At 39.6% G+C, this 25839-nt stretch overlaps 1 protein-coding gene across 4 annotated transcripts in view; it reads right to left on the bottom strand.

Annotated features, from left to right (window-relative positions):
- SOBP (sine oculis binding protein homolog) overlaps positions 1 to 25839 on the bottom strand; it is a 142175-nt gene that overhangs the window by 8185 nt on the left and 108151 nt on the right. For all 4 annotated transcript variants that reach the window (XM_083497630.1, XM_083497632.1, XM_083497631.1 and 1 more), the window contains one exon: positions 9694 to 11645. In XM_083497630.1, coding sequence (XP_083353756.1) covers positions 9696 to 11645 — 1950 coding nt within the window. In that variant the 3' untranslated portion in view covers positions 9694 to 9695. The remainder of the gene's footprint in view (positions 1 to 9693; positions 11646 to 25839) is intronic.

The raw sequence follows: 25839 nt of genomic DNA, 5'->3' as shown, positions 1-25839 counted from the left end.
GAAATAAATCCTTGGATATAAGATGGAGAAAGGGGGCCTAAACCTGCTGTAAGCTGATGCACTGGGAGTTTAGCAGTCTGGTCATCACAGAGTTAAATAAACATAGATTACTTAGCTAGGTATCAGATTCAGACTCTCAGGCTTGTATAGTTTTCATATTTACCTTTTTTTGCATTCTTTTTCTGGTGCAACAAACACACTTCCAGCCACAAACACCTTTCACATAGTGGGAACAAATCACACAATGTACCTGATGGACAATGCACAGCAGAACTGAACAATAAAGCTCAAATCTGATATAATAATGTGCTGTAGGCTCTACTGACACTGTGGCCTAAGGACAAACCTGAGACAACAATCTATCTAGTTAAAGTGCTTAAAGAACAGCTAGTCTTATCTCTTTCCAGGTTTGCATATTGAAGGACATAGATGCCACTTCACTTTTATTTTCCTTGATGCGCATGTGGAGTTTTAACTGTGTTCTCCATTCCAGCTGTCACTGTTCAATTATGCCCGTGGTTTCCATAATTGTATTAATCAAAAATAGCCAAGAACTTTGCTGGGCTTTAAGCCAAAGTGAAACTGGTTTGGGAGAAGGGGAACTGGTCCACCATACTAAGAATCCATAAATGGTGCTAGCCTGGGAAATATTTACTTGGTTTTTATTTAGTCTGAGCACAACACACGGACAGATTCTAGGTTTGAAAGAGAAATAAAGCAGTGCTTTTTGCAGGAAACAGATCACATTGGATCTGGACAACTGCCATGGGATGCATAAATGGCCAATAATGAAGAAATAGGTTGGGCAAGCAAATCGGAAGTAAGGTGAGCCAGAATGGAATAGTGGCTAGATAATTGTATTTGGATGTTGGAAGCTCACATTCAAATACCCTGTCATGAAATTCAGTCCGATGGCATTAAGCCACTTGCTGTCTCTTAGACTAACTGACCTCATAGGATTAGGGTAGAATTAGACATTATGAGGAAAACAGTTCCTAATCCTGTATTTTCTTCCTGATTCTTATGATGGGGGCTGGGGACTTAATTCATCTCCTGCTCACTGATTTCCCTTGGCAAATGCCCTCATACATAAAGTTGTGTTCCCTGCTCCCAGCGGCGAGGCTCCAAAATCAGATTTGAGTGGGAAATATGGAGCATTTTCAGAAGAGGGTTAAGGAAGGGTTATATATTCCTGTCCCTCCACCCACCGATCAGCCTTTGTGGCTGCCCCCAACCCCACACTTTTCTTGGCAAAATATGAGGTTGAAACTATGGATTTGCTGAGGAAAATTGTGGTATGGCCCTAAGCCAATATTATCAGTGAGGTAGTTTGCTAATGTTTAATGGTGTGTCTGTATTACAGTGGTACCTCGGGTTACAGACGCTTCAGGTTACAGACTCCACGAACCCAGAAATAGTACCTTGGGTTAAGAACTTTGCTTCAGCATGAGGACAGAAATTGCATGGCGGGGGTGCGACGGCAGTGGGAGGCCCATTAGCTAAAGTGGTACCTCAGGTTAAGAACAGTTTCAGGTTAAGAACGGACCTCCAGAATGAATTTCCAGTAAGTTCTTAACCCGAGGTACCACTGTACTTCTGTTCTCTTTATTACATTAAATTATTTTACTTGCCTGGTTATCATGATGTGGTCCATGTTGCTTATGTTGCATTTCCTAAAGTCACACATTTCCAAGTTAGCATATGGAGTTTAAGAGTATGTTTGAGGTAGAATAGTTGCAGGGCTCCCGATGCTGAAGCAGAGACAGCAAGTCCCATAAGCACCTTACAGCAATTCCTGACTGTCACTCCCTTATGGCTACCACGGAACAGGACTTTACTGGCAGTTCTTCCAATGTCTACTAGATGTTACACACAAATGTATGTGGCGAAAACCCAAAACTTCTTTTTTTTTTTAAAGCAGCCTCAGTAGACTAATTCTGGCTGCGAAAGCAGTAAGGGAAGGGAATTCTTAACTGTTCTCCCACTGTTCAAGTTGTCCCTCCATCTATGAAGGCCCACAAGCATCTCTCTCAACCTCAATTCTTGCACCTGTCAGCATACTAGGTGCATATTTATCTGCATATATGCACATCTGATACCCTACAGAAGCCAACTCAATGATTTTTACTGGGAAAACGGGTTGTGAGGAAGGATTAAGCAACATTTCCCTGTCCTTTCTCTGCTCAGAATAGCAGCCTCCAGAGTCCTCTTAGGGCTTTGGTTCTGTATATGTGTTTACTAGCCCATCACAGATAGGAACATGAGTCTGAAGGAAAGAAAAAAATAACTTCCAAAGATTGGCATCCTGGTTGCTGCTGACTGAGATGCATCCTTTTGTTGGAGGTGTCCTTAAACATTAGTTTGTCAGAAGTATATGCCATCCTGAGCTGCTTTGGGAAGAAGGGCAGGATATAAATTTAATAAAACTAATAAAATATCAGCAGAAAGGTTGTAAAGCCTAATGCATGAATTCAGAAGGCTGCTTTGTTACATGTCATGGATCTGAAGCTTGAAAGCTGCTTAAAAGGCAAGTTTTGGGCTTCATAAATTAAGGTTTTGTATGCCTTCTCAGCCGAAAACGATTGTCCAGCAATCAGCAATCCTATACTGGGAGAAATTTGCTTTCGTTTTGTTTCAAGTTACTTGAGATCCACAACTTAAGATCTCTGATCAACTGGATGGGGAGCTGGAAAAGAGCAAACCCATATTTAATTTATTTAACTCAGATTTTAAAATGGCAACTGGCAGGGGCTTCCCTTGAAGGATCTTTGTTTCAAAATTTGTATAGCGCAGTTGGTTATTCTATATTCTGCATATGAAGCAATGCATGTTGGCATTTTCCTGATAAATATTAAGGTTGTTCTATGAGGAGAAAATAAAAGGTCTTTTGTGGGGGGGAAATAACCCCCCCCACAAGAACTTGGGGTAAACATGTAAAACATAGTGATGCCTGAGGGCTGATTGATATAACTCACTGGGTCCATGAATGGTACCCATGGGAATGTACTTGGTCATCTTGCTAATGCCAGCTCCGATTGTGGCCAGTCCTTTATTTGCATCTTCTACTATATACAGGATTAAGCTTTTTTACATCCATTTTTTGTTAATATTCCACAAAAGATGTTTTTGATATTGTCCCAAAAAGCAGACTCCTGCATGTGCAAGATTCTAGTCCAGTATTTAGTCAAGTGCGGCATTTAATTTTCTACTTTGGGGATGACTGGCAGGGGTGGGGGAGAGAGAGAGATACCGTAAGGAAGCTAAATGATATGTGTATAATTCAATCTTGTTCATTGTAGCAACTCCTTTCCTTATAATGTAGAATTAAAATAATCTTATTTGGATGCGGTGATGCACAAGTCAACTTCACATTGTTAATTTTAGAAACTTTTTCCTTCCTCAAATACAAAATGATTAAACGCAGAAAAAACGTTTCTTTAACCAACAACATGTCCTATTCTCTCACTGTGAAGCTGGGACATGCAGAATTTTGGTGGGCTGTCTGAATTATATCAGGCAGTATCAGCTTGGCAGCCTTTACTCTAATGGCCAAACTTCTCATTCAGTGGGGAGTGTGTTGCTAATTAGTATTTCCAATAATCAAGTGTCAAGTAAATAGTGCATTTAGAAACCACTTCTAGAGTCTGGACATGTGCCTGAAATGGTGCTATTGTATTGACTGTCTTGGCTTCAACTACTACAACTAGGATTCTCTCTGTATCACTGGAATGCTACCATGGACATACCTGCTCATTTTATTATTGCAGTAGGCTTTGAAATAGAATAATTTTTGTTAACATAAGCAAAGCCTGTTGGAAATGTCTCCATTCCAGTTTCCATTCATTTAAATTGTTTTTGCTTAAAAACACACACAGAAATGGCTTCCAGGATCAAAGCCGGATTTAGGTTTGATGAGGCCCTAAGCTACTGAAAGTAATGGGGCCCTTTATATGTCCAGCTGTCCTTTGTCAACAACAAATTGTCGCTGTTAGAAATGAGCAAACGAGTGATATTTTAGGGAGCAGGCTAGCAGGTGGGACCCATTTCTTACATCATAGGAGCCTACACAACACAAAACACTGTTGCTGTACGTAGGTTTCATTTTGTTTTTTATCTTATATTTTGGAAATGTGAATCCAGGTGTGTGTCCCCCCAAGAGAGTGGGGCCCTAAGCTATAGCTTGTTTAGTTTATACATAAATCCGGCATTGTCCAGGATACTTACCCATGACAATTAAAGGAGACCCATCCTTACAGCATCTAAGGAAGAACTCAATGTTGTACTCTTCTCATTGTTCCATCAGTGCAAACTTTTCAGCTCGCCTGATAGAAACATCTCACCTCTCCCTCCCCTTTGCACCGTTTTGCTGGTTCTCCAGACACCCCCTCAGGCCAGTTATGGGGGAAGTATGGGGACAGAAGGGGGGGGAAGTCCTGTTGCATTAGCAGGACTCGTTGTGCTGGCTCCTGCTAGTGCACCTACTTAGATGTTAAAATCATAAGGGATGTATTCAGCTATGTAAGTACAAGCTACAAACAAGAGAAGGTTCTGCACAAAGAGGTCTATTAATGTAAAACATGAGAGGGACCCACACAACCTTAAAACCTGTAATACTGGTAAACAATTAACACATTCATGTAACCACTGTAGAACACTGAGCAAATTAACCTATGGGAAAACCTGCATATAAATATAATAATAAATCAAATTATGCAAAACACTCCGAATACTGGGTTGTGGCTAGCCACTGCTATCCAGGAACTCTGATGCACACACACAACCCTTCCCTGATTGGAGAAGCATTCCTTGTGCATGGCACTTGCAGGAGCTCTCCTAAGTCTGGCAGGGGGCCACTAGCCTCACTGTAGATGTTGATACACAAGAAGGCTGAAGAGAGCATGAGAGAATTACTGTTTGCATGCCCTACCTCATTACAGAGTAAGGGGAACACTAAAAGCACTTTGCTGATGACCCCCCAAATCTCTGATTCAGCACTCTTTTGTGTGCTATGAGAAAGGAAATTGTAAGGAAAGGGGTGGAATTAGTGGTGGAGTTGCTGAATTAGTGATGATGGACAGTTGCTCTCTTTCATTGGCACTGTCTGTGCAACCATCATTATTATCTTGTATGGACTGCATTTATTTTTAATCTGTCTGCAGAACGTTGATGCGTTGCTGAATTTGTACACAAGAGGTCTTGTGGTTGTGTTGTGAAAGACTTCACTCCTCTTTTCTTGGAAATATAAGAGATAATTTAGTAACTCAGCTTTTTATTCCTAGAACTCCCCCAGCTGATACAGGATCTAAACTCCATATGGTCTTCAGTGGAGACTGACAATCTGCACCAGCTCAATTTCTTTGGCCAAGCTGCAGATGCAGAAAAAAACACACAATTCTAGCAAATGAATGGTATTAGAAAACTGAAAACCTTCACCGATCCCTGCCTAAAATGGTCTACTGCCTACATGTCATAAATAGGAGATAAAAATGAATGTTAGAATACAAAGTAAGGCCTTCTAAGCTATGAATTAACATCAAATGTCTAACTGATGTTACAGAGTCCCCTCAAAAAACAGAACAATGAACTTCTACTTGGAAAATGAAAATATCAACAACATATTTCAAAAAGAACTTTTAGGATGATAGACAATAACACCAGATTGTTAAAATAATAGGACAATAGCTGTTCATGGTAATGCCTTCACTGTTATTTTTCACATAAAATATTTTGTGGGCTTCTATATTGGAAATAACTCATGAATCATTTTGTATTATCAATAATTTTCTAACGGCAATTTGTCCAGTGTCAAATTATTGCCTACAAGTTTCTATACAGAATTACCCGGAGAAGAAAATAAGACTTGTCTGTAAACAAAATCCTTAAAACATACCAAGGTTCTGCTTTGCCTAAACATTCACATTTTATAATAAACAGTTAAGTGAAGGAACATGACCTGACAAGACACAGATGCTATATGAGGAATGTAATGGAAGATCAATGCAATTTAATGACGAATTAGCTTTACATGAAATAGGGAATCAAAACACTGAAATATTTTACATGCTACAGCACATTTCTTATACAAACTATAGGTGCGCATATACGAACCCAAATATTAACTTGAATCATATTTCAGTATATAGGGTAACATGAAGGTTTAAATAAAGCCTATATACTATATTTTTGACAAGTGGGCTACATCAGAATTGTTCATAAGAACAGTTCCTGATATTTTAAATATCATGGCAAAATAAGCAGTTTCCCCTCCCAGGTGTATGGGAAATAGTTAGAATAAGGGTTGGATAACAGATAATTTTTTTGCATTACTGGTGTTTGGATCTGTCCAGAAATTTATAATAACCCTATCCAAAGCCAAAATACAGATATTACAGACTTGTGCCCCCTCCCATAACTCCTCTTATACTATCTACTCACACCCAACACAATTGTAATTGTGTGGTACGTGAACATGCACAAACATACTGTATGCATTGTATATGTGTATGATAAACATAATTAGTCATGGTGGCAGCAACATAGCAAGAAGACATCATATAGACGTCCATCATTTAGATGTGAGCAATGGGGCTCTTAATCAATCCTGAGAGAGCAGTATTGGACTGGAACTTCAAATCTGAGATATCAAATACCAAGGACATGCATTAGGCCAAATCTTGGATGAACGTATTCGTTTTTTTAAAAAGTAATGGCTTGTTAAGGGTGTTGAACTAAAAGACAGATATATTCATATATATATATATATGAATATATGTTAAATAGCTTTACAGTGGATTCTTACAGTAGTTACTCATAAGTAACTACTGTATAACTACTGAGTTGAGTCAATGGGGCTTGTTCCCATGTAAGTGTCTAGAATTGCAACCTTAAAAACACTTTTGCAGTAATTTGAGAGCTTACCCAGTTTATATTATGGTCATCCTGAAAATGTTACATCAATAATTATCCCAGGTCAGTAATTTTCTGCTCTATAATAATGAAAATGTTGCCAGATCCTAAGATACTCCATATTCTCTTTGTTTTGAATGGAAATTTCTCCATGGCACTTTTGTGTGTACTAATAGTACACACAATAATATCATGGCAAACCATTGCCATGATAGCATAAAATATAAATTACTAGAGGTTAAGGAGTGTTCCACATTGCAGTAAAACATGGCATGTCGTTAAACCTCATCTGGCATATCATCAATACGATTTCTCAACCAACTTCTTTTTTTAAGATGGCAGAGTTAGGTTTTCTCAGCTCATGAATCGTAAGAAAATGCAACTACATCTGTTGACAAGATGAAAGGAAGAAGAATAGAGCAGCAATATTTTAAATAGGGGCCACTGAGAAGCAGGTACAAAAGGTACCTCTGTACTGGCCCAGAGCCAATGGGGGCCCAGATGCTGAATTTTCATTTTTTAAAAAAAGTTTTGAGCTCACTTAGTGAAAAAGACATGAAACAAAACGTGCAGGCACCATTCAAAGCGATTGCTCCTTCCTCTCCATATTTTTAGCCAATTGGTGAAGTCACAGCTGTGATTGATGACTACTATGAAGAAATTTAGAGTCATACAAGTCCAAGGAAGATCCAAAAATAAACAATGGAGAGTGGACTTCCTAGTTCACTTTTCAGCCCGTGGGGGATCTTTCTTGATGCATATGTCACTCTAAATTTCCTCTCTAGATTAAAAATAAAATAAAAGTAGAGATGGACTGCCTGCTTAATTCTGAAAGAAGAAAGCTGTGTTCTGGTCTGTTCTAGAATCCCCCCTTTTCTATGATTGTTGCCCAGAAGAAGCAACTGAAAAATCCAGGGTTTTAGTGCAGCGGTGACTCGGCAGTAGCTTGTCCACCCACAAGCAAAAGGTAGTAGCAAAAACAGGAGTTTGTGTTTGACTCAGGTTTTAACTTCATGCAAAAATGGTATTGTTTTTGTGAGTATGTAACCATTAAAAAAAATACTCTGCTGTTGTAAAGTCAAATAAAAACCACCATTGGTATATCCATATTGCAGGTGGTTGAGAAAATGTGAGTTATGGCAGACTTGAAAAGCAGTTTGGTGTTGCCATACTAATATGGCTGGAGGAATTAGCCTGTGAGAGAACGATGTATGGCAAGTGTGTGGGGTATATTCCAGTACTGACATCCAGTTTTGTGTGTGTGCGCATGCACTTAGGGAGGTTAAAGTTTATGAAAAGGGCTGTTACTTGTAGCAGCGACCTCTGGGGGTGGGATGGGGAAAGATTAACTGCTTCCCAACAACTTACATGGGGATGGAATACTGGGACTGAGGTGAGTTGTCACTGCTGGTATAAAAACTTAAATGTCAAAGTCTCAAATCCTTTTTGCTAAGAAAGAGGAAAAAATAAACGAGTGTTGGTTTGATTTGTGCTAATATCATTGCTCTGGTTATTGTAAGGTATATGTCCTGCTTTTAGGCTTCCTATAGGTTGGCCATTGTGAGAACAGGGTGATGACCTAGATGTTACACAAAGCTGTGTTTGCAGGAAGAAGGCAAATGTTTGCATCAAATATGTAATTGTACAGAAACCTAACTGTGTGGAAAGGCCATTAAAAGGTGTGTGTGTTTGTGTACGTGTGTCAGGCAATGTTTTCTTAGAAGACATTCACTCATCTCCCACGCCTCTAACCAAACAAAAATGAGCAAAATAATGAATACTTGACTGCAGTTGTTTGGTCCCCGAACAGTTATTTATAAAGAGATTCAAAGTGACTCAATATAAAAAGCCTCTAAATACTGAAGTGAATCTGTCTTGAAGTGTCAGAAATCCAAGCATCTGCTTCTCAAACACAAATAATTTCTTTTAAAAGCAGAACATTAATTTGTTCTGAATCTGAATTATACATCTGGCATATTAAGCATTTCTTTAAATGCCAATTGCAGCAATAATACAAAGGTGTAAGAGAGAGTTACTTGTTTGAAAATAACACCGTTTCAAAGAGAAGACTCAGCTGTTGTTTTGGTAATGCCCCAGCCAAAGACTATTAAAAATGCATTTGAAATCAGTACACTAAGGGCCAAGGAGTAAATGGAGCAATGTGACATAAACATGGTCCCATTGTACTGGGATGCATCGGTAAGAACCAAAATGGTAAGAAACATATGAAATTGTCTCCCCATTTAAACAGAGATCAGAGTTTTCCTTTAATGTGAAGTAATATTATGGTGCCTTAAAACCTGTACATTTGAAAAATGATGAAGGTCAAATGAGAATGCCTTTGCATTTTAGCTAATTACAAGTGGTTGAATTGTTGTGCTATGGGTTACCCCAAAAGGTAAATTGTGATGGTTAAGCACAGAGATCCTGAATTGCTGTTACCCAGATGGCTTAGCCATATACACTTGGTCAGTTTCCTGGCTTCAAAAGTTGGCATAGGAAAAGATCCATTAGTAGGATCTAAGCAATGCTACAGTCGTCACTGCCAGAGTTCTAAGAGAATATTCCATGAGAATAACAGAATATATACAGCTAATGGATGCAAAACAAACAGATACAAAGGTGTCACAGGACAAAGACAAAACATAAATAATGACCTTCTTGTGCATTCATAAACCACAATCTTTCTCCCAGTTTCACAAATGGCTACCTCCATGTGTTTCACTCCTACCTGAAAACACTGATATTCATTTTACTCACACAGAAGATTGTAGTGATTACACAAACCTTTACTTATTCTGATTTCGAATTCGGAGACACCTCCTTTTCAGTGGTGGCTCCAGATCTTCTGGCCCTGTGCTGAGAATTGGCGCTGAAATAATGCATGGTGCAATTGCAGTCTTTTCCACTGGTTTTGGCACAGGCTGGATGACACAGCCTGCCTTGGGTAGCATCCGCAAAGCATATGCATGGTCCTCATCTGCAGGATTGTTCAGGTTGGGGTCTTGCTTGTCTCCCCCAAACAGGGGCTCTTCCCCAGTCTTCTTACCGGATTCTCCTTCCCGTCGGCAGTTCGATGTACAGTTGTTCTCCTTAACAGACTCCAGCTCACTGACTGGCAATTCCTCCAGAGGCTGAGACTTTTTCTGCTCCTGGGGCTGCTCTGAGTTCTTGGAAACCTCCGGGCCCTTTGTGCCATTCACAATAACATTGCAAACTGCAGCTGTACTATTTTCCGAAGTGCCCGATGGCGGCGCGATGGGGCCACAATGAACTGGGTCACTGCAAGGTAACGTTTTTGCTTCAGTAGGGCTGCAATTGTTCCTGCAGTCATTGCAGTTCCTTTTGTCTGAGCTACCAAAAGTCAGATTGACAACACTGCTAGCTTCATGTTCAACTTTGACTTGAGCATGTAAAGCCCTATGGATAACATTGTGTAGTCTAGACCTGTGACCTACAGTTAAGTCTATCACACCATCCTGTGGTCCCTGTAGCACTGTAGGAAAACCAAACTTGTTGTTCACTGGACTACTAGGTTTCACAGTCAAATCAACAACTTCGTTTTTACTGTGCTCCTGATGCACTTGTGTTTGATTTAAGGACTGGCCTGAGCAACTTGGAGATGAGTCAGAGGACTTGGAAGGCCCTTGTTTCGAATCTCTAGGGGACACAGAGTTATTTGTTGGCTTTGTCCCAGTTGCATCAGTGGATGTACTTGGAATGAAGTTCTCCCCGTTACTGGAGAAGCCGTTTGGGGGCTTGGAATCATTGATGTGAGGAATAGGGATTGGAATGGGGATAGGAACTGGTAGAGGAACAATGACAGGATATGGCACTAACAGGGTTGGGGGTGGCACCAGTGGGGCAAGAGATGGCAAGCCAAAGTTCATCATCTGTGGCATGGGCATAGGACCATTTGGCATCATGCTTACTGGCGGGAAGGGAAGACTGGGCAAAGGGACCCCTGGGGGTGGAGGGGGTAGTAAACCTGGGGGGTTTCCAGGCATCGTTGGAGTTGTTGGAGGGTGAATATGAGGAGACAGCATTGGCCTATGCATAGGGCTGGAAGTGGGGCCCATATTTCTAGGACCACCTGGTGGTGGACCAATTCCCGGAATCATTGGATTGGACAGAGGGCTGTTCGGATTTGAGGCATGGTGAGGTGGCCCTCGAATAAATGGTGGGCGGATTTGCTGCATAATTTGCTGTTCCATGAATATGGGCAAAGGTACCGGCCCACGGTTTGTCATCACCATGGGAGGGCTTCGAGGTGGGACACCAATTGGAGGCACAATGCTAGCAGGTGGCTGAACAGAAACCGGTGGCATATTTGGATTCTCGTTGATGGGGATAGATTTGGGAACAGGCGTTGGGATTTTAGTGACAGAGCAGTTGGCAGTGTCAGGCGGAGAGGCAGTGGTAGATGCTGATGGTCCAGGACCTTGAATTTGGCCAGCTGCAGACACTGGGGATGGGGCCTTTCTCCGAGCATCTGCTAGCGGTATATTCCAAGAATCTGGAGTCAGCAGCTGCACCCCAGTGCCTTCTGCTTTATTTTCGACTGGAGGATGTAATGTGCTGCAGAGTCCAGCTGGAAGATTGGCCTGTGTTTCTTTGTAGAAAATGTCCATTTTGTACTGATTGAGACATTTTGCACTGCAGAACTGAAGCCTTCTTTCCCCGTCCCCAAAATCCAGATACTCTTTTGTGTGTCTTATGTGCTTACACCAGTCACATACCTACAACACAGTAACAAAATCAAAACAGGTAAGAAAAAAAGCGATTTCCTCTTTATATTGTCATTTGCATTAAAAAAAATTCTTTTTAACTTTCCGTTACTGCTTTCCATCTGAATTATCAAAGGAAAGTATAATTCATGAAACCTGCATATTTTGACCCCAAAATCCTATCATTACATATACATGCTCAATAAATTATTATGTATAAATGCCATTACAATACTTGATACAGTTCTCATCCACGATGCTTTAAAACATGAAAGCATAGTACTGTAAAAATACTTGTGTGTCTGTATGCTGTCCACATTCTGAAAGAGCATCATGATTTTAAGGGTGTTTCAGCTAAAGCATAAAAGGTGGTGAACTCTAGTGGGTAAGAGACTGCACTATCAATTGGGAAATCCTCAGTTCAAATCTTATCACTCCCATGAGCTCACAAATAGCCCAATCCTATGTATGTTTACTCAGGAGTAAGCCCCATGACATTCAGGTGGATTTCCTTTATAGTAACTCTGCATAGGATTGTAGGCCAAGTGGGCTTTAACAAACTCGGTGCTTCTTCCCCACATTTGGTTATAGTAATAGTTTCCTATTTTGTGAGTTGTTGTATGAATTGTAAAAAAAATGTATATGAAGCACTGGTACAGTCTAGGGCACCAATCCTAAACACACTTACTAGAGAGTAAGTTCCACTGAACACAGTGAGAACTTTTCCCAAGTAAATATATAAAGCATTATTTGAATATTGCCTATAAATCTAGTGCAGCATTATAGTGCAATAGTATAGATGTCTACTCAGAAGTAACCCCACTGTATTTAATGGGGCTTAGTTTCAGATAAATGTGCATAGGATTTAGCCAAAAAGTGCTTAAGCACAATAATTTCATTGCACCTTAATTCTGTGTGGATTATGACTTTCACACTAGGTAATGGTCACATAGATACTATATGCATAAATAAGAGCAAATAACATTCTGAAAAATGAGGCCAGTGACTTGTGACAACTGAGTGCAAATCATCTGTAGTAAGCCCACAATACAGTACACTTTAAATTATTTAAATGTAAATGGTAAATGGTACCCAAAATGCAAAAGCATCATACATCGTTGGCTTTGCCTTCCAAATATGAAGCAGAAATAGTAATAAAATCTGGGTGGATTTCAAATATTCTGAAGCTGTGATATTTCAACAAGCTGGAAAGATTTTCCAAGCTGTTTGCCCACTCTTCTTCACTAGTCACTTTTGTATAACTTCTTGGCAGACAACAGTTTATTTAACAACTTTTCAAAAACTAAGGCAAACCTTTTATTATTAGAGCCTTACCAAAAAAAAAAGAAGTTATTTTCCGCGCTACTATTGGTGTGGTGAAAACACTGCCAATTCTTTTTTATAAAAAAGTAAATAAGGCTTGAGAACTAATTAAGCTGTGAAAGGTTTTCCCAGTTGTAAGCCACTAGAAACCAAAGTTCAAAAAATAGTCATTCTAGGTTTCAGAATCCATTTCTTCAGAGAAATTATTGTGATTTCATTAACACATTAATTTTGCAACACTAACAGCTCTCACAGATGGCAGAGACATGATCTACAATTCAAATATGACTCTTGTTTGCACAAATGCCTTTCCCGTCATATGGCATTTTAAACAAGAATTAAAATGAGTAATCTTTCCACAGCTATAAACAGATAAACAGATGTCAGAATTTTCAATGCCTTTTTTTTTGGACAGATTTTATACAGAGATACAAAACTTTTAGATTTTGTTGTTGTTTATTCAGTTCTCATAATATTCTGCAGACTGTCTTTAGTACTATACATTAAATGTACAGTACTGAGTTTATGGCCACGTGAAAGCAATGTCCTTCGTACACCTTCACTATTCAAGACTAGGAATACTACTTGTGCGTGTGTATGTGTTTTAAGATAATGATTGTAAAATGATAGCATTAAATAGGTAATTTAATTTTAATAACCATTGGCCATATAAACAAATTGAAAACAACATATGCTGGGCATTCGATTACTCATCTCATTTAACTCTCAGCTTTTCTTTATCTGAAATGGTGATGACACTTTAAAAAAAAAAAGTGCTTTTTTTAAGCCTAGGCATGATGCAAACAAAATTAAGCCCTGTTAAGTCACACTGATCTCAATAGGCATTTACTTAACTCTCACGGTAATCATATTTACTAAGTACCGTATTTTTTGCACCATAACACTCACTTTTTTCCTCCTAAAAAGTAAGGGGAAATGTCTGTGCGTGTTATGGAGGGAATGCCTACGGGTGGCATGCCTATGGATTTTCCTCCTCTAAAAACTACGTGCGTGTTATGGTCGGGTGCGTGTTATAGAGCGAAAAATACGGTAACTTTTATTGGGTTTAGTGGGGCTTACTCCCATGTAAGTGTGCCTATAATAGTAGCCATTTTTTTGAAATCAGTAGGATTTAAGCATACTTAAATTAGACTCTAGAAATTAAATCCAGACACTGGATTTGGGCTACAATCATTTCAGTGTTCTGGGTTCAAATGCCACCACTGCCACTATGTAAAGAAGGAATGAAAAACTGGATTTTTGAATGCATGGGAAATGTGTTGGCAAGGTCTCCTTATCTCTATCTCACTCCTGTTAGCATATAACAAAGGAGAGAGTATGACTCCTCTCTATCCAGAGCTAATTCCCTAATCCTGCAACCTAGCCAAATGATGCACAGGAAAAATCAACCCTAGTGCCACCATCCCTGGAAAGTCCCCCAAATCAGAGTCAGGGAACGTTAAGATCTGTTTCTGGATGCCCTTAGGATTCACCCAGACAACAACCAAAGATCCACTTGGCCTCTCAGACCTAAGCCCACGTTACTCAGTAGCAATGACACAACAGCCAGGTACCACATTTAGAGACAAAGCTTACCTTTCCCTAAAAAGCCACACCAGCAGATGAATGCAACTGCTTTATTAAGAGACGACAAAGCGAAACAGAACCCTATTGACCTTAAAAGTACAATTTAAGAAAATTAGGGGAAGGCATATTTTGGAATTTAGGCACAGTGGTACCTCTGGTTAATTCGTTCCGGAGGTCCGTTCTTAACCTGAAACTGTTCTTAACCTGAAGCACCACTTTAGCTAATGGGGCCTCCCGCTGCTGCCGTGCCGCCACCACACGATTTCTGTTCTCATCCTGAAGCAAAGTTCTTAACCCCAGGTACTATTTCTGGGTTAGCAGAGTCTGTAACCTGAAGCATATGTAACCCGAGGTACCACTGTATAGACCAACAATAACAAAGCTAGCTTGCCTCGCCCTAATATCAACTGTTAGATTCATGGACCTCACCACCAAACTGCATCCAGACACATGTGGCTGCAGCAGCACAATCCTTCTTCTGAATGGGGACCTAGAACCAAAGTCAAAGATCAGGTTTTTTAAGTAGGCAATCAAGGTCCAGGGCCCATTTGTCCAGCACCAGAGGGCATATGTACGGGAAGACCATGCAGCTGCAACTACTCTGCTAGTTTTTACATCATCACTATGACATGGAGCAATCTTGCCTTGACTCTCCACACAGGTGGTAAATTAAACTGATTACCTGGAACTTTTCCCTCAGGAAGACAGTACCCAGAATGGACAGTAAAGGGCTATTAAAATAAACCAAAGAATTTGGAATTTCTTTATGGACTGAATCATACCTAATGTTTCACTCTCACTGCACAGTTTGGTCCTTTCTGAGATGCATCCTCAAGGCCTTTCCCCTCAAAATATTTGCTTTATCCTGCTGACAACTTGTCTGCTTCTTGTGAAGCTTCAGAAAAGAAGTCACCTGGCCCAGAGTTTAACTAAATTGCGCAAAATTTCACACTGCTCTTCGACTGCCAGTTCTTGACATTCAAGAACATGTATGTGGGAGCACCTATTTTGAATCTGCATACAAGGTACCCAAATATATAATGCACACACATTTTGCCAGGTATGTAGAACCTCAGAGATGTATCAGTCAAGGATTTTCACTTCAAAGGGTAGTATTCAACTAAATTTTACTTAAAATTAATGAACATGTCTAAGGTAGGTCCATTAATTTCAATTTGAGTAAAACTTAGCTGAATGTCGTCAAATATGTTTCCAAATGTTGTTTGCATGGCTGGCACATACTCTACTCCCTTCATGGCTTTACCTCCATCATAACATGTTGCTTCCTAGTGAGGATCATTCCCGGTGCTACCAACTGTATTCCTAGTGGGATGTGCAAGCCTGGCAGTCAAGAATCTAATTTAGAGGTTTTGATGGACTTGGATGGGAGGATTCTGGGCCCGTGAAAAGGTCTGAAGCAGAACGTTAGTTTCGCTGATGTGCTAAGAACCATGGATTCCCTTGACTTACTTAAACCTGGTCAGAAAATGTAATTACAGGCTGCTCTACTTTGGGGTTTGATTGCAAAGCAACAACCCACATCTACATTCACAAAACACCTCATTATTTCATGGTTAAATGATTTCTGTGCTGTAGCTCCAAACACAGAGACAGTTCAATTCTAAATATTGTTACCCAGTTCTACACCCCATGATGTCCAATGGGGTTTGTTCCTGGATGTGCACTGGATTCTATGCACATTTATCTGGGAGTAATTAACACTGGCATGCTACTTTTTCTTCTGAAAGCTTTTTATTGTTAAGATAAACAAGCATAGAATAAACAAGAAGAAAAGATAAACAATCTTCCCAACCCTCTTCCCTTATTAGCATAACTTATCATCAATGTTTTTTTCTTCTTTTCCCCATCTTAATGGGACTTACTTCTGAGCAAAGGTGCATTTTATGATTGCACTGCAAATACAGAAGTTTAGGTCTTCTCTAATTATTTTATTTTATAAATGATTGGTCAAAATGTTCATGTTATTGTTTTCTCTATTAGATAACCCAGTGTGTTCCTGTATTGCTGTGTGGTGAGTAAATATGTTCTCCTGTAAAAATAGTTAGAAATACTTCTTGCAAATTCTCTCAGAATTCCCCCCTGCTTTTAATAATTCACTAAAAGAAATGCTAATGTTGGTCTACTTCACTCACATATTGATCACCCTCTATTCAGTATATTTTATCATTAGGTAAAATTAATTAAGGATATTGAGGGTAACTGCAATAAATCAATTTGTGAGCACATCCCTGATGAACTAAATATCTAGTCATTATACAATTGATTTTACTCAGCACTCCAAAGTCACACATAACTAGCTCTCTCTCTCTCTTCCCTCCTCTCTTTCATATCCTGCCACAGATACAGCACACCATCCCTTCACATGGAGTAAAAATTACTGGAGTAGAAATAATGTCACTTAAGAATTAATGAATCAGATCTGTCCTACAGGATTGGTCATTTAAGATGAGGTCAATGAATTTATGATACAAATGGCTATATACCAAAGGTAATAAAATGGAGCAAAATTATTCATTTTACTTCTAACTAATACCATGCTCAAAGTAATTACAGATTTCTCCTAAGAGCTCATTCTGATTACTTAAGATGTGACAGATAGACCATATACATATATTTCACTTCAATAAAACAACATTTTTTCCCTGTCTCTGAAATATACGCATTCAATATATTAGAAAAGATTTGTGTACTGAGTAGATTCTGCTGGTGACAGGGCCCCCTCCCCACCCAAAACGGTATGAAACTTTAGCATCTCTTCAAATTTTTATATGACATATCTTTTCTATTTGTGATATAAATGGCTATACAAATTTTGAAATTAAGGCTGCTGCTCTAAACCCCCTCAGCTGGAATATAAACCCTGTTTAATGCTGTGACCTGGGGAAGAACTTGCAGCCACTTAGCTCCTCCCTGTTCCTTACTGATATCATGTTAAGTTAAGCCATGATTTGGCTTAGTGTGGTGTTTAAACCAAGGATGAATAAGTTCTTACTAACCACAAGCTGCAGCCAAGGTTAGTTCTTAGCAACAGCTTATGGTTAGTGAGGAGACAGCTTAAGCATGGGGCCCAGTTAAAATAAAACTTTGGTTTAGCTGAGTGCAGCTAAACTATGAAATTCGCTACTAGAAGATGTAGTGGTGGCCAGCTTGTACATTTTGAAAAGGGATTTTTGTGGCCTTGCGCAGCAGCGAAGGGGGAGGGGGGCGACTGGCATCCTGAGCCTCCTGCATGGTGGGGTAATGCTTTGTCTATTTTATGGCCACATGGGAGGCTGCAAAGAAGGATGACAACTTGGTAGCCAATCACTCTCAATGCTGGGATTCCAAGGGATGGGGCTTAGGAGTGAGCCAGGGGGAAGACTTCACCTACCCAGTCCACTCCTAGGACGTAAAAGGCTCTCCGCACCATAGTCTTCACCTGGGCTTCCCCACTCATCCTCTAAAGCTTATTGTACTTCCAGTTGTGCTTTTCTGTCTTAAACAGGTTGGTGTTTAGTATAATGGTTGCTATAGACAGGTGTTGGTCATTGGTTTCAGGACTGGGAAGAATTTTTGCCTAAGGCAGATGGCTGGATCCTGCGGGTTTTTGCCTACCTCATAGCAATCGTCATAAACGTTCCTTTGACAGAAGAGGCATTTGGTTGGATGCTTAGTAGCGAGGGCCACCCTGCCTCCATTCCATTGAAGGATTAGTTTATCCTAATTCATTGTTACATGGCCTCATCACACAATCTGGTTTCTTTTGTGCATGTGTGAAAGAGCATCACCACCTGTCTATTCGGCTTAATATGCAATTATTCAAAATTTTCATGGGCTTTCATATAATCAGTGTTGTTGTGTGTTTTATCTGGCCCTAGTTGGGTCCTTGTAGTAAATTGCATTACATATATTAATTCGGTGTTTCATCCAATATGTTATGCACCTCTGAGGATTCTGATTTGAAATGCTTAACATTTTAACTCTTTTTTTCAACCCCGCTGATAAAAGAAAATTGACTTTCTTTTGGATTCTATTGCTATTTGAACAGCTACACACACACACATACACTCACTCACTCACTCACTCTTGGGGATGCAATATGTGGAAATGTCAAAAAGGACATCTGTTCTGGTCAGGTTTGCCATGTGGAATGGAACCCAGCAGGGAGGAAAAAGAAATGGCGAACAAGCTCCAAGAGACAACAGTAAATATCAGTGAAGGGGAGCTAACAGTAACCATCAGCAACTTCTGCCAGTATTTCACAGCTTCATGGTCATGCCTCTGTCTTTCTCAGAACTTTTATTTTCCACGAAAAACAGTGGATTAACACGAAGCCTTTTCTTATCCCCACTATAGATACCTCAGAGCCAATATCTATTCAATGGGGAGTGCTTTGAGAATGTCACTGTTTTGCAAGTGGGATTCAGTCACACGCTGGCAAATGCAGGTTGCGTAATTAAGGTGAATTTGGCACTCTTGCAAAACAAACCTGCTTCCCCATTCCCTGGTAATTCAGACATTCATAATAAGGGAAATGACAAGAAGATGCAATGTCGAATGACAATTGTTTGACCTCCCTGCAAACTTTGTGCAAAACACATCGGGATCAACACTCAATAAGCAAGTTTGTCTGGAAGCGACTTTGGGCTCAAACTGTTTATAAAACCCCTGCTTGGTCAATATGATCAGCTGAGACTCTTTTTAATTGGATATCCCAGCAGCAGGCTGGTTGGCAGTAATATGGCACCAGGCCTTCAGTTGGCTACTCCCTGATGCAGCCTCATGGACATATAACAGGCACCAAATCTTTATACATTTCAATGCCCTTCTAAAAAAACTTTATTCTTTACTCAAGCGTTTTCTGATTAAGGCTTAATTGCGTTTTTTCATAAAAACCTCTTCAAACATTGCTCAAGTTGTATATGTTGCTGTAATTGGGACTTGTGATTAATATTTTAACGTATTTTGTAGATTGATTTTACTGTACACCACTTAGATAGTTCAGTTTAAAGCAATGTTTCTTTGGGTTTTTTTTTCAGTCCTATGCAGCCAAGGGCAAGCTACCTCTGAGCAAAAAATGGGCACAGGAAAAGAAGCTGCTTAAGCCTTTGCCCTCTGATTCCTTTTTCAAGTAATAATTACCTTTCCGAAGCTGCTTTTTACTCTGGGGGGGGGGTACAATTTATCAGCCTCTACTTATCCACTCTTCTGCTCAGGTGGAAACTGTCCTAGGATGCTTTGGGAAAGAATGGAAGGAATGGAAAGGAAGGACTCACTGAACTTTGCTTAGAATGTAGTTTAATCCTTAAATAGTACAGTAATTCCTTCTCCCCTGAGAACTGTGATTCTGTGGCAGAAGCTGGGAATCCCTGACTGAAAAATTATCAATGTCTCACCAAATTTCACTTCCCTGATTTTGTGTATGAAACAGAGACAATTATAACAGGGTTCATTTTGAATCACTGGATAGCTCAGCTAGTTAGACAATGGTGCTGATAACAGCAAGGTCGCAGGTTGAATCCCCATATGGGACAGCTGCATATTTCTGCGTTGCAGGGGGTTGGACTAGATGATAGGGTCCCTTCCAACTCTACACTTCAGTGATTCAATGAGTGATCAGGTCTAGGTAAAGAAGCTTAGACAAGGAAAGGAAGTAGGTGGTCATGTTAGAACAAGGCCACTTGGTCAAAGTGATGTTGTTCTACTGCTAAGTTAGGCAGGTCTGTCTGTGCCTGCCCAGTGACTAGATGAACCACCTGTGAAAGGCACTGAAAAATTGTGAGGTATCTGTGCCATTAACCAATTAGTTAATAAGTAGCCAGGAAAAATAAAATCATGTTAAGGAATTGGCGTTGGGGGTTGAGGGTTGAGGGGGGAAATCAGGCAGATCATGCTATAATGATTGGAGTACTGAATGTAAATAAATTCTGATTCCCTGCTCAGCTGTGAAACAAACTGAGTGTCCTTTGGTAACTGACTATCTCTCAGTCTAAGCCACCTCAAAGGATTGTGTATGGCTAAGGTACTACTAGAAAAGGCTTTGATCTAGTCTAATGGAGCTTGTCTGATGGTAATAATATAGCAAACCAAAATAATCCGTGTGCCCAAGAAGTAATATACAGATTTTTTTAAAAAAACAAACTGCAGAAAATAGTTAGTTTGATAACCTAACAAACTGTGTAGACAGTGACATGGGTCTCTCCCTGACCCCCTGTATATCATCTGTGTATAGTGTCTTCATTACATAGAGAGATAAATCAAGTGCAAGGAGTAGGTTTTTAATGAATCTTACAGCTGTCATTTGTGAACAGTGAAGCATGTTCTATTCAAAGTCATTAGGTCTTCCTGCTTTCAGGAGGGTGAAAGGGGTGAGATTTTTTTCTCTTTTTTAATGAAGAAGATATATCCAACAAATATATCCCCCCAAAAAGAGCTCAAGCAGCCAAGAAAGAAAACTTTTGGCCTATCACATCCAATTATCTGTGCTTCTTTTTACTAGATGTTAAATGAGGGGCAAGTTCATATTTTACAACAAGCAAATATGGGGGAAGCTATCAAAATAGAAAGTAGTACACTAGTGCATGCAAGTCTTCATGTTCCAGGAAAGTTGGTGGAAAGGTAGTTGGTTATTCTATATTACCAAGCATATATAAAATAATAAGTTGAAGCAGAACCAGTATGGCTTCTGCAAGGGTATGTCTTTTTAGAGTTCTCTGAGCTTGCTAACAAACATATAAACAGAGGAGATCCAGAGGTGATAGAACCTCACCAAAGAATCCTGAATAAGCTTAGCGATCAAAGCATAAGAAGTAGAAAGATTCACTTAGGAATCAGAATCAGTTAAGGGAAAGGAAGCAACAGTAGGAATGAATGGAAAATCCTCTCAATAGAGGGTTGTATAAAATGGAGTCCCCAAATGATTGGTAGTGTAACTTAGTGGACCATAAAGACTAGAGATGTGGTTGATAGCAAGCAACCAGAGTGTTTAGTTAAACAGAACATCCTCACAAGTTCATGTTGGTTTTGGCACTATATAGCGTGGTCCAGGATGAGTGCGACAGAAAAGGCCTTAGGTCTCAGAGCAGAATGTAGAATGAGCATGATCTTGGAAGATTTAGTCAGAGATGCTATTTATGGTCCACTGGTTATATGATCCTTCTTTCTTCTTTACCTCTTATTCTTGTTCCTTGGGTTGGTGTTTTGTTTTGTTTTTAAGAGGTTTCAGAGTCTGATGGATTCAAAGAAGTGTGGTCTAAATCACATTCATTTGGCCTCAAAGCATTTGGTGGCCTTTGTAGCCAGAAATGAGCCTTTGGAAGTAGATGCACTACTGAGGTCAAGAGATGTTGATGGACTGACAGTTTGCCCAAACTAATCGAAAAGTGATTAGACTCAGTGTTATTTTTCTAGGGGAAAAAGAGGTACTGGAACTCACCATGAACGCCACCCTTGTTCTCTTATAATGACAATGGTGACACCCACCCAGAGGTGCCAGAACTGAGTTCCAGTGAGTTCCAGCTGAAACAAAGCCCTGATTAAGGCTCATGTAAAAAATACTGAAGAAAAAATGTTATTACCTACATTTAAAATACAGAAAAAGATGGGCTTTCGAGACAAGCTGATGAGAAAGAAGGCTTCTAAGCCATTCCTCGGGATACACAAAGGGAAAAGTAAGAGCACGAACTCCCTCACTGAATTTCTAGAAAATTCCAGAAATGCTTTGTCTGTGCAGGAATTGTGAGACTACACAAAGCTCATAAAGAAGAATGTAAACTTTTATAGCTGCGATCCTATAGATATGGTTTTGGGAATAAGCTTTGTTGAATTCAGTGAGGCTTGCTTCTGAGCAGACCTACATAGAATTGTGTTATATCTTATATTAACATTATTTGGCCCAAGTTCGGTTCTTTGGGAACTTAGGTTTTGCAAAACTGTAAATTGTGAGGATTTTGTTGTAATAATAAAAGAGAAATGAAATAAAAGAGCAAAGTTGGAGAGAGTAAAAACTGTCATTCCTAAAGTACAAGAGTGCTGATAGTTGTTCTATGGAATAGACACCTGCCCCACAGCCTTTAATTTATTTCACAGGAGCTCAGCTTGATTCCAGAACTGTTCCTATTAAAATCAGCAAGAGATTGCCACCAGGTTCAGCGAGGGCAGGGTTAGGACTTTGTATAATTTGTGTTATCACTTCATTCAAACCCTCATAAACTATGCATGAGGAACAAGAAACAGCGGACAGATTGCATAGGTGTCATTCTTAGCTGCTTTTGAGTAGACTATACTTTTTTTTAAGCTGGTGGTTTTTCTTCAAAGCATATGCACCAGCAGAAAATTATTGTTTCATCATAGAAAGCCTTGGACTTGTATTATCAAACAACAGGCTGTTTGAAAGCCATCACTAATACTGGCTTGGGTCTGGACCATTGAAGAAATAAATGGCAAAGAGCTAATAATGGGACACGCCACAGGGGATGTGGCTTAGATCTTCCCTATCATGTTTAGGGATGGAGGAGAAATTCAGTTCACTGTGCATCTAAAGCTGATTCACACTTTGTGAAACAATATGCACACTGAAACACAGCTGTCCTTCGAAATTTGCACCCATCTGAACTTTGCAGTGTAGTTCTCCAACCAATCAAAGTTTACAAAAATGCATATATTAAGAGAAAATGCATAAAAATGAAAATATTAGTGAAACATACAAAAGGCATTATAATAAGAAAATATTTGCCTGCAAAAATATGTACACTAGTCAAAATTGCATAAAAAGGTATGTAACAGGAGAAATTCTTTTTATGAGGGTTTAAAAAATCATAAATTGGTGAAAAATGTAGAGAACTGAATTCAAGACTGGAAAAATGAGAAATAGAAATAACTGAAATTGACAGATCCTTTCAACCCTAATTGTGCTTTAAAATTGTTTACAGGAAGTTACCTTTTTAAAAAATATGCAAAAACAAAATTCTGAAAATTCAATTTACTCAGAGTTCAGATGCTTTTGATATGCTGCCATCAATACTCAAATACACAATCCTTTGACCTTAAATATGAAAAAGTGAGCTATCAAATGCCTTCAGCTATGAACAGCACAATCCTATGCATCTCTGCTTACAAGTTTCATTATGTTAAATGGAGCTTGCTCCCAAGGTACATAGGATTGCAATCAAAACACCACTGCATATCAACAATCAAATACTGCTGTTGTATATTAATTTCTAATACGTTCTAAATACTATTTCATGCTATCAAACACACACACATGTGTTGTGTGATGGCTGCTTCTGATTAGTAGATGTGAGAGTAAGAAAAATTCTTACAAGTGCCTGTTCTTGTTGATTGTGGCTGAGGTGTACAACCCACAGCCTCCAAAAATAATCATTAAATAAAATAATACAACTCTCTTACACAGGCACACTGTATCTCCTTTGTCAACTGCTGTATTTAGATAAATTCTTTTATATGGTCCTTTCCCTCTATGCTCATTTACCAATGGCTGAATAAACTTTGTATCAATTCCTCATAACCTTTTTCAGGTCATACATCATTTCATGATATAATGTACAACTGTGGATTCCTATAATTTTTAATAGCAAAAAAAGAAAAAGAAAGGTGTGATTTTTGTTTATTCTGTTTTCTTTTTTATATCTAAAAAAACATAAAACACATTTAACGTTACATTTCTATAGCTCACAAAACTAGCTGGAACATAAACATAGTAATGAGTTGTTAAGATGGGCACACTAATGGCTTTTTGCTTAGACGAATATGTTTTCAGCCCTAGGCTTTGCTCCAGGCCAGTGCTATTTCTACTAGGCAAAAATCACCTATGAAATCCCATTAAATAAATTACATTTAAATGTTGCATTTCCTGGGACCAGTGAATAACATTTTAATACTAACTCAAAATACCTTTCTATGGGTGATAACGAGCCTTAACTGAAAACATAAGCTAAGATCTTAATAAACCATCTTGATATAACAGCAATTTGATAAACAATTTTTTAATCACATCCTGTTGTAATTACTTTGGATTTATATCACTGCTATATCATCTTACTATTCACAGAAAACAGACCAGGGGTTTCAGTACTGACAATGTAATATCTAAAGGTAAAGGGACCCCTGACCATTAGGTCCAGTCGTGACTGACTCTGGGGTTGCAGCGCTCATCTCGCTTTATTGGCTGAGGAAGCCGGCGTACAGCTTCCGGGTCATGTGGCCGGCATGATTTAGCCTCTTCTGGCGAACCAGAGCAGTGCATGGAAATGTCGTTTACCTTCCTGCCGGAGCGGTACCTATTTATCTACTTGCACTTTGACGTGCTTTCGAACTGCTAGGTTGGCAGGAGCAGGGACTGAGCAACGGGAGCTCACCCCGTCGCGGGGATTCAATCCGCCAACCTTCTGATCGGCAAGTCCTAGGCTCTGTGGTTTAACCCACAGCGCCACCCGCGTCCCATGTAATATCTAAGTGGTGCTAAATGTGTGGCATCTTATGACCAAAAAAAGGTCTGTTTGTTAAGAAATTCTGTTTCCTCTGTAATGTCTCATGGACCTTACCCAAATCCTGACATTACAATGTTTGCTTTCCCCCCTCACTTGCCCTAGCTCCACATCATTGGCAACTGCTGGTAAGGGATGAGGAACAGCTAGGTGTCATCACATGATACTGTTGCAGACACCATCTGCACTATACATTGAAAGCAGCACTTTAAAGCATTGTGGACTCTCCCAAAGAATCCTGGGAAGTGTAGTTTGTTAAGGATGCTGAGAGTTGGCTAGGAGACCCCTGTTCCCTCCACAGACCTACAATTCCCAGAGTCCCCTGGGAAGTGAGATCGATGAAAACATATTCCTCTTAAGACTGATGCATTTAGTGGAAAGTCTAGCTTGTCTGTGGCCACCCCAAGTGTAGCACACTGCAACTCGCAAGCTGGCTTCCTGATCCAGGATCTTGCACACAAAAACAGTTGCCTTTGCAGTCTCCCTCAGCTAATCTATTGAGAAGAATCTCTGTCTACACATGGATTGCTGTAGCTAAGCTTGAATGGGACAGCAGCCGAGTACAATATTAGTACAAACATTTTAAAACTATTATTATTTAATGTTTTTGCAAACCTAGATATCACTGCACAAGAAGCAGAATACCAGCTGCATTTTACATTTTAGTGCACAAAATCTTTTCTTTGCAGTATTAAGTGGATGGTTTGGCAGCAAGAGGCATACTAGTTAACCTCAGGCAGTTGTCCAAGCACAATGTGAGATTTGGAGGATGTGTAAGGGTTGAAATTCCA

The sequence above is a fragment of the Podarcis liolepis genome (genome assembly GCF_965112155.1).
Source record: "Podarcis liolepis genome assembly, chromosome: 3".
Classification (NCBI taxonomy): domain Eukaryota; kingdom Metazoa; phylum Chordata; class Lepidosauria; order Squamata; family Lacertidae; genus Podarcis; species Podarcis liolepis.
This window is presented reverse-complemented; position numbering and strand designations above follow the sequence as displayed.